We start from the raw sequence: 12,500 nt of genomic DNA, 5'->3' as shown, positions 1-12,500 counted from the left end.
TGCAGTGAACAGGTATCCTAACCGCCTGCTGGCCGCCCGCAACACTGCATGCATGCATGTCTACATGTAGACAGGAGATGGGATATGCATGTGTGGTCTATGACTTAAATAAGAGGAAATTATGATAATGCATTCATCAATCTGAATGTATAGTATAACAGGAAATGGCTTTCAGTCTGTCGTAAGATGACAGGATGTGCATTTATCAGTCTGAATCGAATCTGAATTCAAATAGTTACACCTTTAACTAACCCAGTCCCATACAGTGGGTGGTCTGTTGCTTTTTTTTCTATCATATTCACTTTGTCGTCTCTTGCCACAAACGTATCACTTTACCAAAGGACTTTGGTTTCCACTGGTTATGGTCGAATATCCTCTTCCTCATCTTGTTTCCTACATCACCTTATCACTTTGACCCCCGAAAGCTTATCAAAGTGTGTTTAACACGTTAGCCAATTACTGAGTTAGCGGGAAGTCTCAAACATCTTCTCTGCGTCTCGCACGGCGTGTGGCTCGGACTGTTTGGAAAATATTTGGTGAAGGGACCCCTGGGCTCTGAGGGCTCAGCCTCTGTCACGTTAAAGCTAATGGGATTAGCATTTCACTTTCAAAATGGCTGCCACAAAGACAGCTCCTGGTCCTGTTTGGGTCTGTTTGTACTGTTGCACTTGACCTTTGATACACGCAGGAAAAAAATTAAAAAAGTAAACAGTGTGAATTTGATTTATGTAGAGTTTTGTGTGTCTGGTAAGTATTGCTTCTCAAACTTCATTAAAGTGTCTTTTTCCAGTGTTGCTTTTGTGTACATAGTAATGTATTAAAGATATATCAAGTATAAATAAATTCAGGGCTTTTGTTTATGCAATATGTATGTTTTAGTGTTTTACATACAAATTGCGTGTATCATTGTGCAGCATGATCCCAGTTTTAGCAAAATGCAGAACCAATCTGATGAGCATAAAGGCGGAAGTGAAACATATGTTGAAACTATGCTGAGTCATGGCACGCTAATCCACCTCTAAAGCCGAGCCACAGGTATCCAGTACCTATACTTACTTACCTCTACTTAGACTTGCTCATCTCAGAGCTGTCACCTGCTTACCCTGAGAACCGTGTGATCGGCTGCCGGCCACATATCTTCAGCCTGATTGATCGTTTGGGTGTGTGTCTATCCCCCCCTCAGACATGTGTTGGTGTGGTTGACTCTGAGGGGCGACTGAGAGCCCTGAAGGGGCTGAGGGACACTCTGGGACCCCCTGAGCCTCTCGTTCGGGCCACCACCTGCGGAAAGGAGAAGGACGGCAGGCTGGAGGTGGTCCAGCCTCACAGCGACAGAAGCAGGGAAACAGCGCCCCCGTCTGACGGGTAAGGGAGCGTGTGGGCTCAAGGGCTTGAACATGTGCATCCACTGTATGTTGATGCATTTAGCATATCCTCGCATCTAAAGCGCTATATTTGGAATATGCTGGGATTCTACCACACAGACGAGTGCACTTTCACACACTCACACACACACACTCACACACACACTCACTTATTCTCTCTCTCTCTCTCTCTCTCTCTCTTTCTCTCTCTCTCACAATCTCTCTTGATCTGGCAAAGAATGAATTTCCTTTGTACATACACAGACCCATGAAGCTAGTGTAGTTAGCCCCCTGCTGTGTGTTGTTCTGGTGTAATATAGACTCTGACTGTCTGATATGTGATACATTCATCCTCATGAAATTTTCAGCACATTTTGGATGGCATCCATTCAGGTCACTGTCATGGTAATACATCTGTGGGTTCTACAAAACCCCAATCCTTATCCTGTTCCTGTTGCTACACCTAAGCTACTACACCCAACCATAAGCCAACTGCTACTAAAGATTCCCTGTCTTGTTTCACTAAGTGAGGAGCAGTTTTCAACTCAGTTTAATTTTATTAATTCACACAGTGCCATTAACAATCAGCATTGTCTGAAAGCATTTTTCTGAGCCCAAGTTCTGAACCCATATTACAATTATTTCTTATGCTATATAGTGTGTGAGATCTCTGAAGTGCATTGTTCTCCCTTAGTGAACCTTATGGCGCTGTACTGTGTGTGTGTGTGTGTGTGTGGTGTGTGTGTGTGCTTGGCAGAGGGGGAGCGACGGGAGACAGCACCCCGCTGAGAGAGGCTGGCCAGCCAGCTGACCTGACTGCACACCCGGCATATTCGCAGGTGAAACACTCACACACACACACTCACACACTCACACACACACACACACACTCACACACACACACACACACACACACACACACACACACACACACACACACACACACACACACACACACACACACGATGAAGCGCTCTGTGCTTTGTGTCTCTCTCAGAATATGGCTCTCTGAAGTTTATGTAGTCTTCAAGTCTTTGATATGTTTGCCTGTCAATCCTCTCTCTTCTCAGTTGCCTTGATCAGATTTTTTTTGACAGTTGTAGTTTTGTAGTTTGACCGTTTTTATTTGATGTGATCAGAAATATGCCAACTAAGACCTCAGTTAGGCACTTGTGCCCCCACCTCCCTACATGTTGGGTGTAGGGCCGACCTCTTGTGCCCCCACCTCCCTACATGTTGGGTGTAGGGCCGACCTCTGAGCCACCTTCGCAGCATGGGACAGCCACCTGATTGGCTGCCTGCTGACCCGTTTAAGCCAACGGCAGCTTGGCAGAGTTAAGCTGTGGTAATTGGATAGGGCCTTGGGCAGCCCTGGTCATGTGCCTGGTCTACGCGTGACCCTCCTCCTCCTCCTCCTCCTCCTCTTTCTCCGCCTCCTCTCTGAAGCGCTTGTCTTCCCTCTCTCCTGTACCCTCTCTTCTCTCTCCTCACTAGGGTGTTACGGGACCCTGTAGGAGTATGGAGACCCTGCAGGTTTTTCAGAGAAGCGCAGATCCACCCACTGCCGCCAAACAGGAAGAGGGGTTGTCCGCACAGGAAGTGCAGATACGGTGAGGTCTCTTTTTTTGGGTGTAGTTGTTGCACAGTAAAATAGTTTGAGATAAAGTTGTTGAACAACAAAATAGTTTCAATTTCAATGTAGTTTCAAGTTGACATGTTTTGAATTTTGTGAAGAAAAAAAGTTGCATTTTGAGTTGAAATTGCAGAATGTGCTCATGCATGGAATTTTAATGGGGATGATAATTCACAACATTACAATTATAATATAGGATGAACTTTGGTTAATATTTTCTAGCAACTCAGCAGTTGGTTTTTCTCTCTCTTCTTCTTTCAACTGATGGGTCCTCCTGTCTCTTGCATTAAAATGAAAAAACCTTTACTGGCATGACTGGATACCAGTACTTTAATCACTTTTCATGTTTTTCTCTTCTCTATTTCTCTCTCTCTCTCTCCCTCTCTCTCTCTTTCTATCTCTCTCTCTCTCCCCCCCCCCAGGTATGGCACTGCTCACTCAGCCTTTCACCTCCAGCTGCAGAGGAACAGCCAGCGCCTGTCAGCCCAGCTCCCCCAGGGCCCTGCCACGCTCCATGTTCTGCACACGCTCCTCCAAGACCTCCAGGTCAGTGCCAGCACCTCCCCACCTCCTCCTCTGCTCCTCACACTCAGTTCTTAGCTGTGGATCAAAGCAAGTGCTTGGCAGGGACTAGAAGGCCTTGCGGTGTGCATTGGCAGTTTAAAGTCAGTGCTGAGAAAAGAGCTTTGTTGCACTTAACTAAAGGGGTATTTCGTTTGTGACACACATACTGTTGCTTCAGGCCAAGCCACCAACGTTGTAAATGCCCTGAACTGTGATACATCATCAGAGTAGCCAGAGTCTAATAACAGTTCCCATATATGTATTTTGATGAGATGGTGCTTGTTTGATGTTCATACTTGTCTCACCGTTATGTGGCTTGTTCGTGTTGATGGTATGCTGGATGTGTGTGTGTGTTGGTGTGTTTTTCTGGTGGGTCTGTGATGTATGTGCATACGTGTATTCATGTGTGTGTGTCTATGTGTCTATGTGGTGTGCGTACGTGTGTGTGTGTATGTGTGTGTGTGTGTGTGTCTTTGTCTATGTGGTGTGTGTATGTGTGTGTGTGTCTATGTGGTGTGCGTACGCGCGCGCGCGCGTGTGTGTGTGTGTGTGTGTGTGTGTGTGTGTGTATGTGTGTGTCCAGGCTCTGAGACGAGAGACAGAGGCCCTGTGGTTTGAGTTTGAGCTGCAGTTCTCTCAGTGCGGCCCACAGATGGAGGAGGTGGAGCAGAGCAGCCTGAGACGGGAGAGAACGGAGCTCATCCAGCAGTGGAGAGCACAGCAGATCTGTTTGCAGGCCAGGTAAGCGCGTACACACACACACACACACACACACACACACACCACAAACACACACACACACACACACACACACACACACACACCACATAGACACACACACACCCACACACTCTATGTCTCCCTCACACACACACACACACACACACACACACACACACACACACACACACACACGTACACACACATTGTTGCACAACACTGCATCATGACACTTCTGTGCTTGTTGTTATGCCTACACAGGGTGAAAACTCTACAGACTGCTGTGACACTGATGGAACCAGCAGACATTCAGATAGCCTTCATCACTAACCGTCTGGACTACATTACCCAGAATCCACTTAACATTACAGAATTCACCATCACTGACTCAGGAACCCTACGTGAGGACCTTAAGGTACAGAATGAATCTACCAAATGAATCATAATACAGCACAAAGCTAAAAGTATTTATTGTGAGTATTCATTGCTTATGCAGTGGGATTTTTAACTCAATTGTATCCATTTTAAAATACAATTGTAATTGCAGTACATCAGATACAGTTTTACCTTTTGCCTTTAACTTCCATGTCCCACCTTAAATTCAATAAACCTTATTTGACACAGCTCCTGGATGAAAACATTCAGACAGAACTGGACAGGCTGGCAGGATTGGATTGGAGTGACAGCGCTCCCATGGACCCCAGCACTGAACCTGGTCTGGAGCCGGTCCGCTCCGCCATCCAGCAGGCAGCCCAGAGCTGCCGGGCCCGTCTGGACCAGCAGAGGAAGCGGCTGAGGAGAACTGACTCGGCTCTGGCTGAACTGGAGCGCTTCCTGGGCTCGCTGCAGCAGGCCGGTTCTGATCTCTCCCACCTCCTCTCGGCCTCCTCCGCCATGCAAGAGGACAGCTCCATGCTGACCCCCATCCAGCGGAGGGCCCAGGAGGCGATTGCCGAGGCCCCACGAATCGACACCATACTGGGGGACGCTGGGCTGAAGGTTACCCTGGATGGTGCTCTGGCCTCCGGCCTGGAGGTGGCAAGAGCTCTGGGGAGGCGCGTGGAGGAGGCGCAGGCCCGAGTTTCCCAGCCACAGAGGGGGCACGAGAGAGGAGGACAGAGGGAGGAGCAGAGGGATGGGGAGAAGGAGCGGGAGTTGAGCCACAGGAGGAGGGCGCTGCAGGACACACTGAAGGAGATGAAGGGAGGTGCAGAAAGGCTGGGTCTGAAGGAGCCCACACTGCCTGCGCTGCAGCAGAGGTACCACAGACGCAAACAGTGAATGTCCTGTTTCTCCGTTTAATGTGTTTCATATTAATATGATTCGTCTCACTTCCTCCTATTTAAGCTTCCCTAAACAAGCATTTGTTAATGCGTTACTTTATTTAAATATATTGTACCTGTAAACATCAGTTCAATTGATAATGCTAAGCGTTGACATTTATGTTTTGTCTTATGTAAGTAACTGGATTTACTCCCAAAATCTCTCAATTAGTTAGTTAACACACACCATGAACTTCAGCCTTAATCAAAATTCAAGCAATTAATAGTACTTAGATAATGCTACAGCAAGGCTAAGCCTATATTAAGCTTATTAAGCTTAACCACTCTAATTAATGAACATTTTGAATGGAAGTTAGACGTGGCGTATTACTGCCTGCTCCATTGTGCAGGTTGCGTACGTTCACGGACATGGAGAGCAAGATGGCGGCGCTCCACACAGAGCTGCAGTGTGTGCAGGAGGCGTCTGCGCAGACGACCGGCGAGGACTCAGACCCAGGAGCGCTGCAGACTCAGTGGGAGCAGACTCAACTGGCAGTCAAAGAGAGGTGAAGAAAGGTCATTGTGCTGTGGTCTGTGGTGTGAGAAACACTGGGACACCAGGACTGGACACCTCCAAAGGGGCTGTCTTGAGTCCTTGAGGGAGGATGTGTGACACATTAGTAAATTACCTGACTGGGGTCGCCACATCAGAGTCAAGAATACCTAATGTCATTGTTACACAAAAAAAAACGTTATGATTTGATAAGGGAACATTTTGACTACCATTTTGTAGAGGAAACCAAGAGTTGTGGCAACCTTTCTGTTAAAGTGTGTGTGTGTGTGTGTGTGTGTGTGTGTGTGTGTGTGTGTGTGTGTGTGTGTGTGTGTGTTTACAGGTGTGAGCAGTGCCAGTCTGTGATGGACTTGCTGAAGAAGTTCCAGGGCTGCCGCAGCCGCCTGTGCCTGATCCTGCAGCAGGCGGAGCAGACGATCGGTGAGCAGGCCTCCTACATGGGCAAGGACAACCTGCAGCGCCTCTTCAACAGGGTGAGCATGGGACACCAACTAGCAACTACGCCTGACAAAGTCGCAATACAAACACACTGTGCAAGAACAAGAAGGTACAGGTCTCTGCCTGTCTCTGACAATTTCCTGCCACTAGATGGCGACAAAAGAGTTTGCTTGTCAGATTCCTAAAATAAATGATTATGTCCAGTCAATGGAAATGAAATGTTTAGAATTGCAAACACATGCATACATACATTGCATTGCATGCATTGTTCGATGTATCTTTGTATGATCATTTGTTATTCTGAAGCATGTTTGTTTTTGTGTGGATACTGTGTGTGTGTGTGTGTGTGTGTGTGTGTGTGTGTGTGTGTGTGTGTGTGTGTGTGTGTGCTGTGTGTGTGTGCGTGTGTGCTGTGTGTGTGTGTGTGTGTGTGTGTGTGTGTGTGTGTGTGTGTGTGTGTGTGTGTGTGTGTGTGTGTGTGTGTGTGTGTGTGTGCGTGCGTGTGTGTGTGTGTGTGCGTGTGTCACTGTTTGTGTGTGTGTACCCTTACTCTCAGGTGACGGGTACTAAGGAGGAGCTGAGTGGTCTGGGAGACGGTGTGGAGGAGATCAGGAGTGTATGCAGACAGCTGCAGCACCAACTGAGGGGGATCCCTGACTGTGCAGACGCCCCGTTTGAGAACGAGGCCGACTCCATCATGGACCGCTGGCTGGATGTAGGTTTCCATAGATGTACTGTAGATTTTTGAACATTACACACTCCCACACTCTCTTCCCTTAATGGGACCTTGTTTGAAGTTGTGTGCATTTTACTTGCTAGACTTCACTTCATTGTTTATTCTCTTTTCAGCAACCTTTAATAAGAGAACTAGCCTGACGATGTCATACTCATAATTCTAGTCAGAATATGAGTCTGATACCACTCAATTGGGCTGTGATTATGGGGCGTGTTTCAACCGAACCAGGAGAAAAAATGCCTCTTCGCTCAATTGGTTACCTACAACCAATCAGAACAACGTAGTATGTGACCTGGGCCAGCTGATAAATTAAACTGTTACCGGATCCCGTAGGAAGGAAGGCAAAAACATCTTTTCCATTGACAAATGCCTTGATCGCGTTTCTCTGTTCCTCTTTCAAAATGAATGCACTGTCAATGTCTAAATGGACTCGAATCTATACATTTCAGCTCTCCAGCGGCAGCCATGTTTGTTGAAAACGAATTCAACCCGTGTGTTGATTACGTTACTGTTGATCATCTGTCCATCATCGTATAAAGCCCGCCTTGACAATTTGATTGGTCCGGCAATTTCTGTCCGGAGATAATTTCTCCCCAATGGAGTAATGCCAGACCGAACTTCCCGACTTCAAATGTTGTGGGCGGGGCTAAGTTCGGTCTGGTATCCAGGCTATAAGAGAACCATAATGAAGTTTCAAAAGCTGTCTGCACTACAGTTGTGTGCTATAATGCAGTGCTCTTTAGAGACCGTGGTTGCCAGAAGGCCCTAGAGAGAACAAGTTGTTTTGTAAACAAATAAACAATGTAATCTAAACAGCTTAATGATCTTAATGGCTGGTTTGTGTGGCCTGCCCAGGTGATGGAGCGCACAGACTGCTACCTGGATAACCTGCGTGTGGGTCTGGCGCTGTGGGACAAGCTGCTGCTGCTGGGGGAGGAGGTAGAGAGCTGGACTTCCAGGAAGCTGGCCTCCTTCACGCAGCAGACCCAGCCCTTTCAGAGCGAAGGCGAGGTCTACAGCATGCAGGTACCAGCACCCTCTTTGGGGAAAAAAAAATAATAATAAAAAAATGTGTGGTTATTAGTGTGCAGCTGCACATGTCAGCACAACGTCAGCAAGGGATTCAAACTAAATAAAGCAATTTTATTTGACTTTGTGCTACGTTCTTTTAATGTTCTTTTAATGTCATGCCTTCACCGGAAACCTGTTTTTTATTTGGGAAATGTGAAATTAGTCATTGAAAATGACAGCAAAACAATTCAAAAAATAGGACATGCAGTGCATTACGCACGGCCTATTCTCTTTTGACATGATAAACAACTGTATAGAGCTGTGCGAGTGAAACATGATTCTAACAAATTCTAAAAAACATCTATACTGTTCTATACTGTTCTAAACTGTACTATAATGTACTATATTATACTTTACTTTACTATACTATACTGTACTGTACTATACTATCTGTAACATAGTATACTATACTACACTATCTATAGCATACTATACTATACTAGACTATCTATTAGGGGTGGGGGAAAAAATCAATTTTTCGATTTCTCTCGATTCTCTCTAGAACGATTCTGTCTCGATTCAGAAAAGTTCATAATCGATTTTTTTTTAAAATAAAAATAAAATAAAAAATAATAATATTTTTTATTTATTTTTTTTTTTTTTTACACATTCATTTTGTGTTGAAATGCAAGCTGCATCGATTATTGCATTGTTCATAGAAAGTCATAATTGTGACAAGGACACACTTTTTCTCTAATAAAAAAATAGATCTGTTGATTTTCTTTAATTATCAAACACAAAGTAGGAAGTGATTTGAGACTCTGAGTAGCAAACTCAAATGTTTTAAAAATCGAGATGCATCGATAATCGTTTTATCGGTTTAGAATCGATAATCGGTTTAGAATCGAGAATCGGTTTAGAATCGAATCGTTGACCTCTGAATCGGAATCGAATCGAATCGTGAGGTGCCAAGAGATTCCCACCCCTACTATCTATAGCATACTACACTATACTAGACTATCTATAGCATACTACACTATACTATACTTTACTATGCCATACTATCTATAGCATATTTAATTAAATGTGTGTGTTTAGGAGGAGATTAAGTCTCAGGAGGAGAGTGTGGAGCACTTCCACCGGCGCTCCTGTGAGATCCAGGGCCTCCTCCTGAGCCAGGAGCCTCCGCTGGAGCTGCAGGTGAGATCCCCTACAGGTGTCACGCACACACACACACACACACACACACACACACATACACACACATACACACACACATGCCGGGGCCTGGCCAGACATGTCGGCACTGTCCGGGCTTGTCGTGTTGTGCCTCCCATCCTGCAGTGCTATGTCTGGTCGTGTCGTGTTGTGTCTGGTTGTGTCGTGTTGTGTCTGGACTTGTCCCGTTATGCCTGGGCATGTTTAATTGTGCATTAGCCCTTAGGGTCCATTATTGTTGTCTGGTGGGGACATTTCATAAGCCAAGAGCAGGATTAAGTCGTGCATTCAGAACTATGTTATGTTCTAAAGCCTAATTAACAATGGAGAGAACATTAGCACATTATACCCACTATGTACTTACAAACTATGAACATGCATATTTACTAACTATAGTCATAGCACTATATCTAAATATATGCATAGAAAATGGAGGGACAGTGGTAAGTCTACTCAGATACTTGATATAGACATAGAATCTCACAGTTCGTTCACCACCCATGTTGTCTGTGAAGACCTGAGATCCGTTGTATCTTGAAAGCCTGTTAAGGACCTGGTTCAGACATGGTTCCTGCAGTTCTGTACCGCCTTACAATAGTACCTCACCAAGTGTTTGACTTTGACCTCTGTACCGCCTTACAGTAGTACCTCACCAAGTGTTTGACTTTGACCTCTGTACCGCCTTACAGTAGTACCTCACCAAGTGTTTGACTTTGACCTCTGTACCGCCTTACAGTAATACCTCACCAAGTGTTTGACTTTGACCCAAGTACCGCAGTTTTTTTCTACCCATGTTACCTTTCAGGCCTGAAGTGAATGATGTCTACAGGGCCTGTGAGGGTCTTGATTTAGAGTGTCACAGTCTGGCATGAGTCACCCTGATTTAGACATGGGTCCTACAGTTCTGTCCCAGCCATGCTATCCTGATGGCCTGAGAGCCGTTGCTTTCCCCCCTGCTGTAGGTGATGGAGAGCCAGCTGAGAAAGAGGATGCAGCAGGTGAAGGAGCTCTTCTGCATGAACACAGATGTCTTCAAGGAGCTGATGGCCGCCAAGGGCCAGGTCAGTGCCAAGATGGCCGCCTGCAAGTCGGCTCTGCAGAGCATTCACGATACACTGAGGAGTCTGGGAACCACAGAGGGACAGCCTCTCCTCAAGAAAATACAGGTGGGTATATTCCATATGTAGTGTTAATGTAGTATCTCATTAGCGTCAATAGTCACTCCTCAAGAAAATACAGGAGGGTAGAGTGCAGTAGAAACAGGAAATATATGGGGAAAATACAGTGATTTATTTTCATCCCATAAGAAGGATGCCAATCCCAATATACTGTAAGAAGAATCCAAATACTGTGATCTTATCTAGACCCTTTTGGGGACACACTAATCACATCTGTTTTAAACATGTTGACGCTTACAGTGCTCCTCATGTGAAAGAATAAAATGACTCATAGTGAGTTCCCATTATTTGAGAATAAAATGATCCTTAGTGAGTTGTCATTATTTGAGAATACAATTATCCTAAGTGAGTTCTCAGTATTTCAGAATAAAATTATCCCTGGTGAGTTGTCATTATTTGAGAATAAAATGACCCAAAAAATGAATAAAATGCAAAATGCAAATGTAAAAGTACATGGCATCTGCTAAATGAATCAATTGTAAACATACCTGCCCTCTGTTCTGGAGTGACGTGATGCTGTGTGCCTCTCCTCAGGAGCTCTCTGGTGAGCTGGACACCCAGGCTCGGCAGGTGGACTGCCTGCAGCAGGAGCTGGGCCTCATGTCCAGCATGACCAGCTCACAGACTCTGCAGACGCTAGCCACTGACGGCACACGTCTGCAGGAGAGCGTCTGCGCAGCCAGGGAGCTGCTCAAACATAGGAGGGTGCAGGTGGAGGTGACTCCGAGGTAGGTATCTCTCAAGAGCTGGTGTCAATCAAAGTGACTGAAGGTGGATCTGAATGTGTTCTCATATATGTTCTCATGTGTCCACGTATTGCTTGTTGATAGACAACCAATCCATCAATCAGTTGAATTAAATGTTGTCTATGTGGAGACTACTGTGGAAAGAAAGGAACATGACAACATGTACTGGACAGATAATCATCCATGTGTGATACTGTACTGTTATCAAAACACATACTCTAGTCAACGCAAAACACACAACTTCAGACATGTAGCAGTGCACACACACACACACACACACACACACACGCACACACAGACACACAAACACAAACACACACACACACACCTGGCTGTCTCTCTGAGTGTGTGTGTGTGTGTGCTGGTTCCTGTGTCCCAGGCTGCAGGAGGAGCACAGGGAGTTGCAGGAGTGGCTGAAGGCTACAGAGCGTTGGGCGGAGTCTCATGATGGACTGGCTGGGCTTCAGGTGGAGATGAGTAGACAGAGGTGAGTGCTACTGCTGCTGTCACGGTTACGCCCGGGGTTAGCTAAGTCATAGTGGAGTTAGCAGTGAATGAGCTTCTTGTAGCTCCTGCTCTGTAGTTTAATTGCTAAAGCGAGGTGCTAAAAGCATCAAAGTTTTTTAGTTGAATGAGCTACAATTGAAGACACGGATTTCAAATTAACTTTTACAAATACTACTGACACTGTCAACATTCAATATCATCTGCAAACGCAGAAATAACAAATAAGGAGATGTGGTATTCACTTATGCAATGGTTACTATTAGAAGGGAATGGAGGGTTTTAAAACACACGTATATGGTGGGTGCCCTTTCTGTGTGCAGTGCTCGTGTGGAGGCCTTCCGTGCTCTCGTAGCCTCAGTGCAGGGAGAGGGCTTGGACAACGGCAGCCTCCCGGAAGACTGCCGGAAGGTTCTGGAGCGCCACGACTGTCTCCAGACTCGGCTTCAGAGCTCTCCGCAGGCACAGGAGCCGCTCCCCGGGGAGAAGCGAGACCTCCAGACCCCGGCAGAAGAGACGCAGGCACAGGAGTCGCTCTCTGGGGAGAAGCGA

General features: G+C 46.0%; 2 protein-coding genes across 4 annotated transcripts in view; both read left to right on the top strand.

Annotated features, from left to right (window-relative positions):
- Positions 1–1,369, top strand: part of syne2a (spectrin repeat containing, nuclear envelope 2a) — a 17,217-nt gene extending 15,848 nt beyond the window's left edge. Inside the window, exon 24 of the mRNA XM_031581404.2 lies at positions 1,184–1,369. Within this exon, the coding sequence (XP_031437264.2) occupies positions 1,184–1,369 (186 nt within the window). The remainder of the gene's footprint in view (positions 1–1,183) is intronic.
- Positions 1–12,500, top strand: part of LOC105897790 (nesprin-2) — an 87,934-nt gene that overhangs the window by 516 nt on the left and 74,918 nt on the right. Inside the window, exons 2-17 of one of the 3 annotated variants that reach the window (XM_031581403.1) lie at positions 1,184–1,365; positions 2,122–2,203; positions 2,859–2,974; positions 3,420–3,543; positions 4,145–4,302; positions 4,543–4,696; positions 4,906–5,540; positions 5,954–6,109; positions 6,440–6,590; positions 7,112–7,270; positions 8,147–8,317; positions 9,401–9,502; positions 10,483–10,686; positions 11,233–11,426; positions 11,824–11,931; positions 12,272–12,470. In XM_031581403.1, coding sequence (XP_031437263.1) covers positions 2,883–2,974; positions 3,420–3,543; positions 4,145–4,302; positions 4,543–4,696; positions 4,906–5,540; positions 5,954–6,109; positions 6,440–6,590; positions 7,112–7,270; positions 8,147–8,317; positions 9,401–9,502; positions 10,483–10,686; positions 11,233–11,426; positions 11,824–11,931; positions 12,272–12,470 — 2,607 coding nt within the window. In that variant the 5' untranslated portion in view covers positions 1,184–1,365; positions 2,122–2,203; positions 2,859–2,882. Of the gene's footprint in view, positions 1–1,183; positions 1,366–2,121; positions 2,204–2,781; positions 2,975–3,419; positions 3,544–4,144; positions 4,303–4,542; positions 4,697–4,905; positions 5,541–5,953; positions 6,110–6,439; positions 6,591–7,111; positions 7,271–8,146; positions 8,318–9,400; positions 9,503–10,482; positions 10,687–11,232; positions 11,427–11,823; positions 11,932–12,271 lie in introns of those variants that run through there. The other 2 variants (XM_031581400.1, XM_031581401.2) reach the window with 2 other exon arrangements.

This window comes from Clupea harengus, chromosome 15 (assembly GCF_900700415.2).
Source record: "Clupea harengus chromosome 15, Ch_v2.0.2, whole genome shotgun sequence".
Classification (NCBI taxonomy): domain Eukaryota; kingdom Metazoa; phylum Chordata; class Actinopteri; order Clupeiformes; family Clupeidae; genus Clupea; species Clupea harengus.
This window is presented reverse-complemented; position numbering and strand designations above follow the sequence as displayed.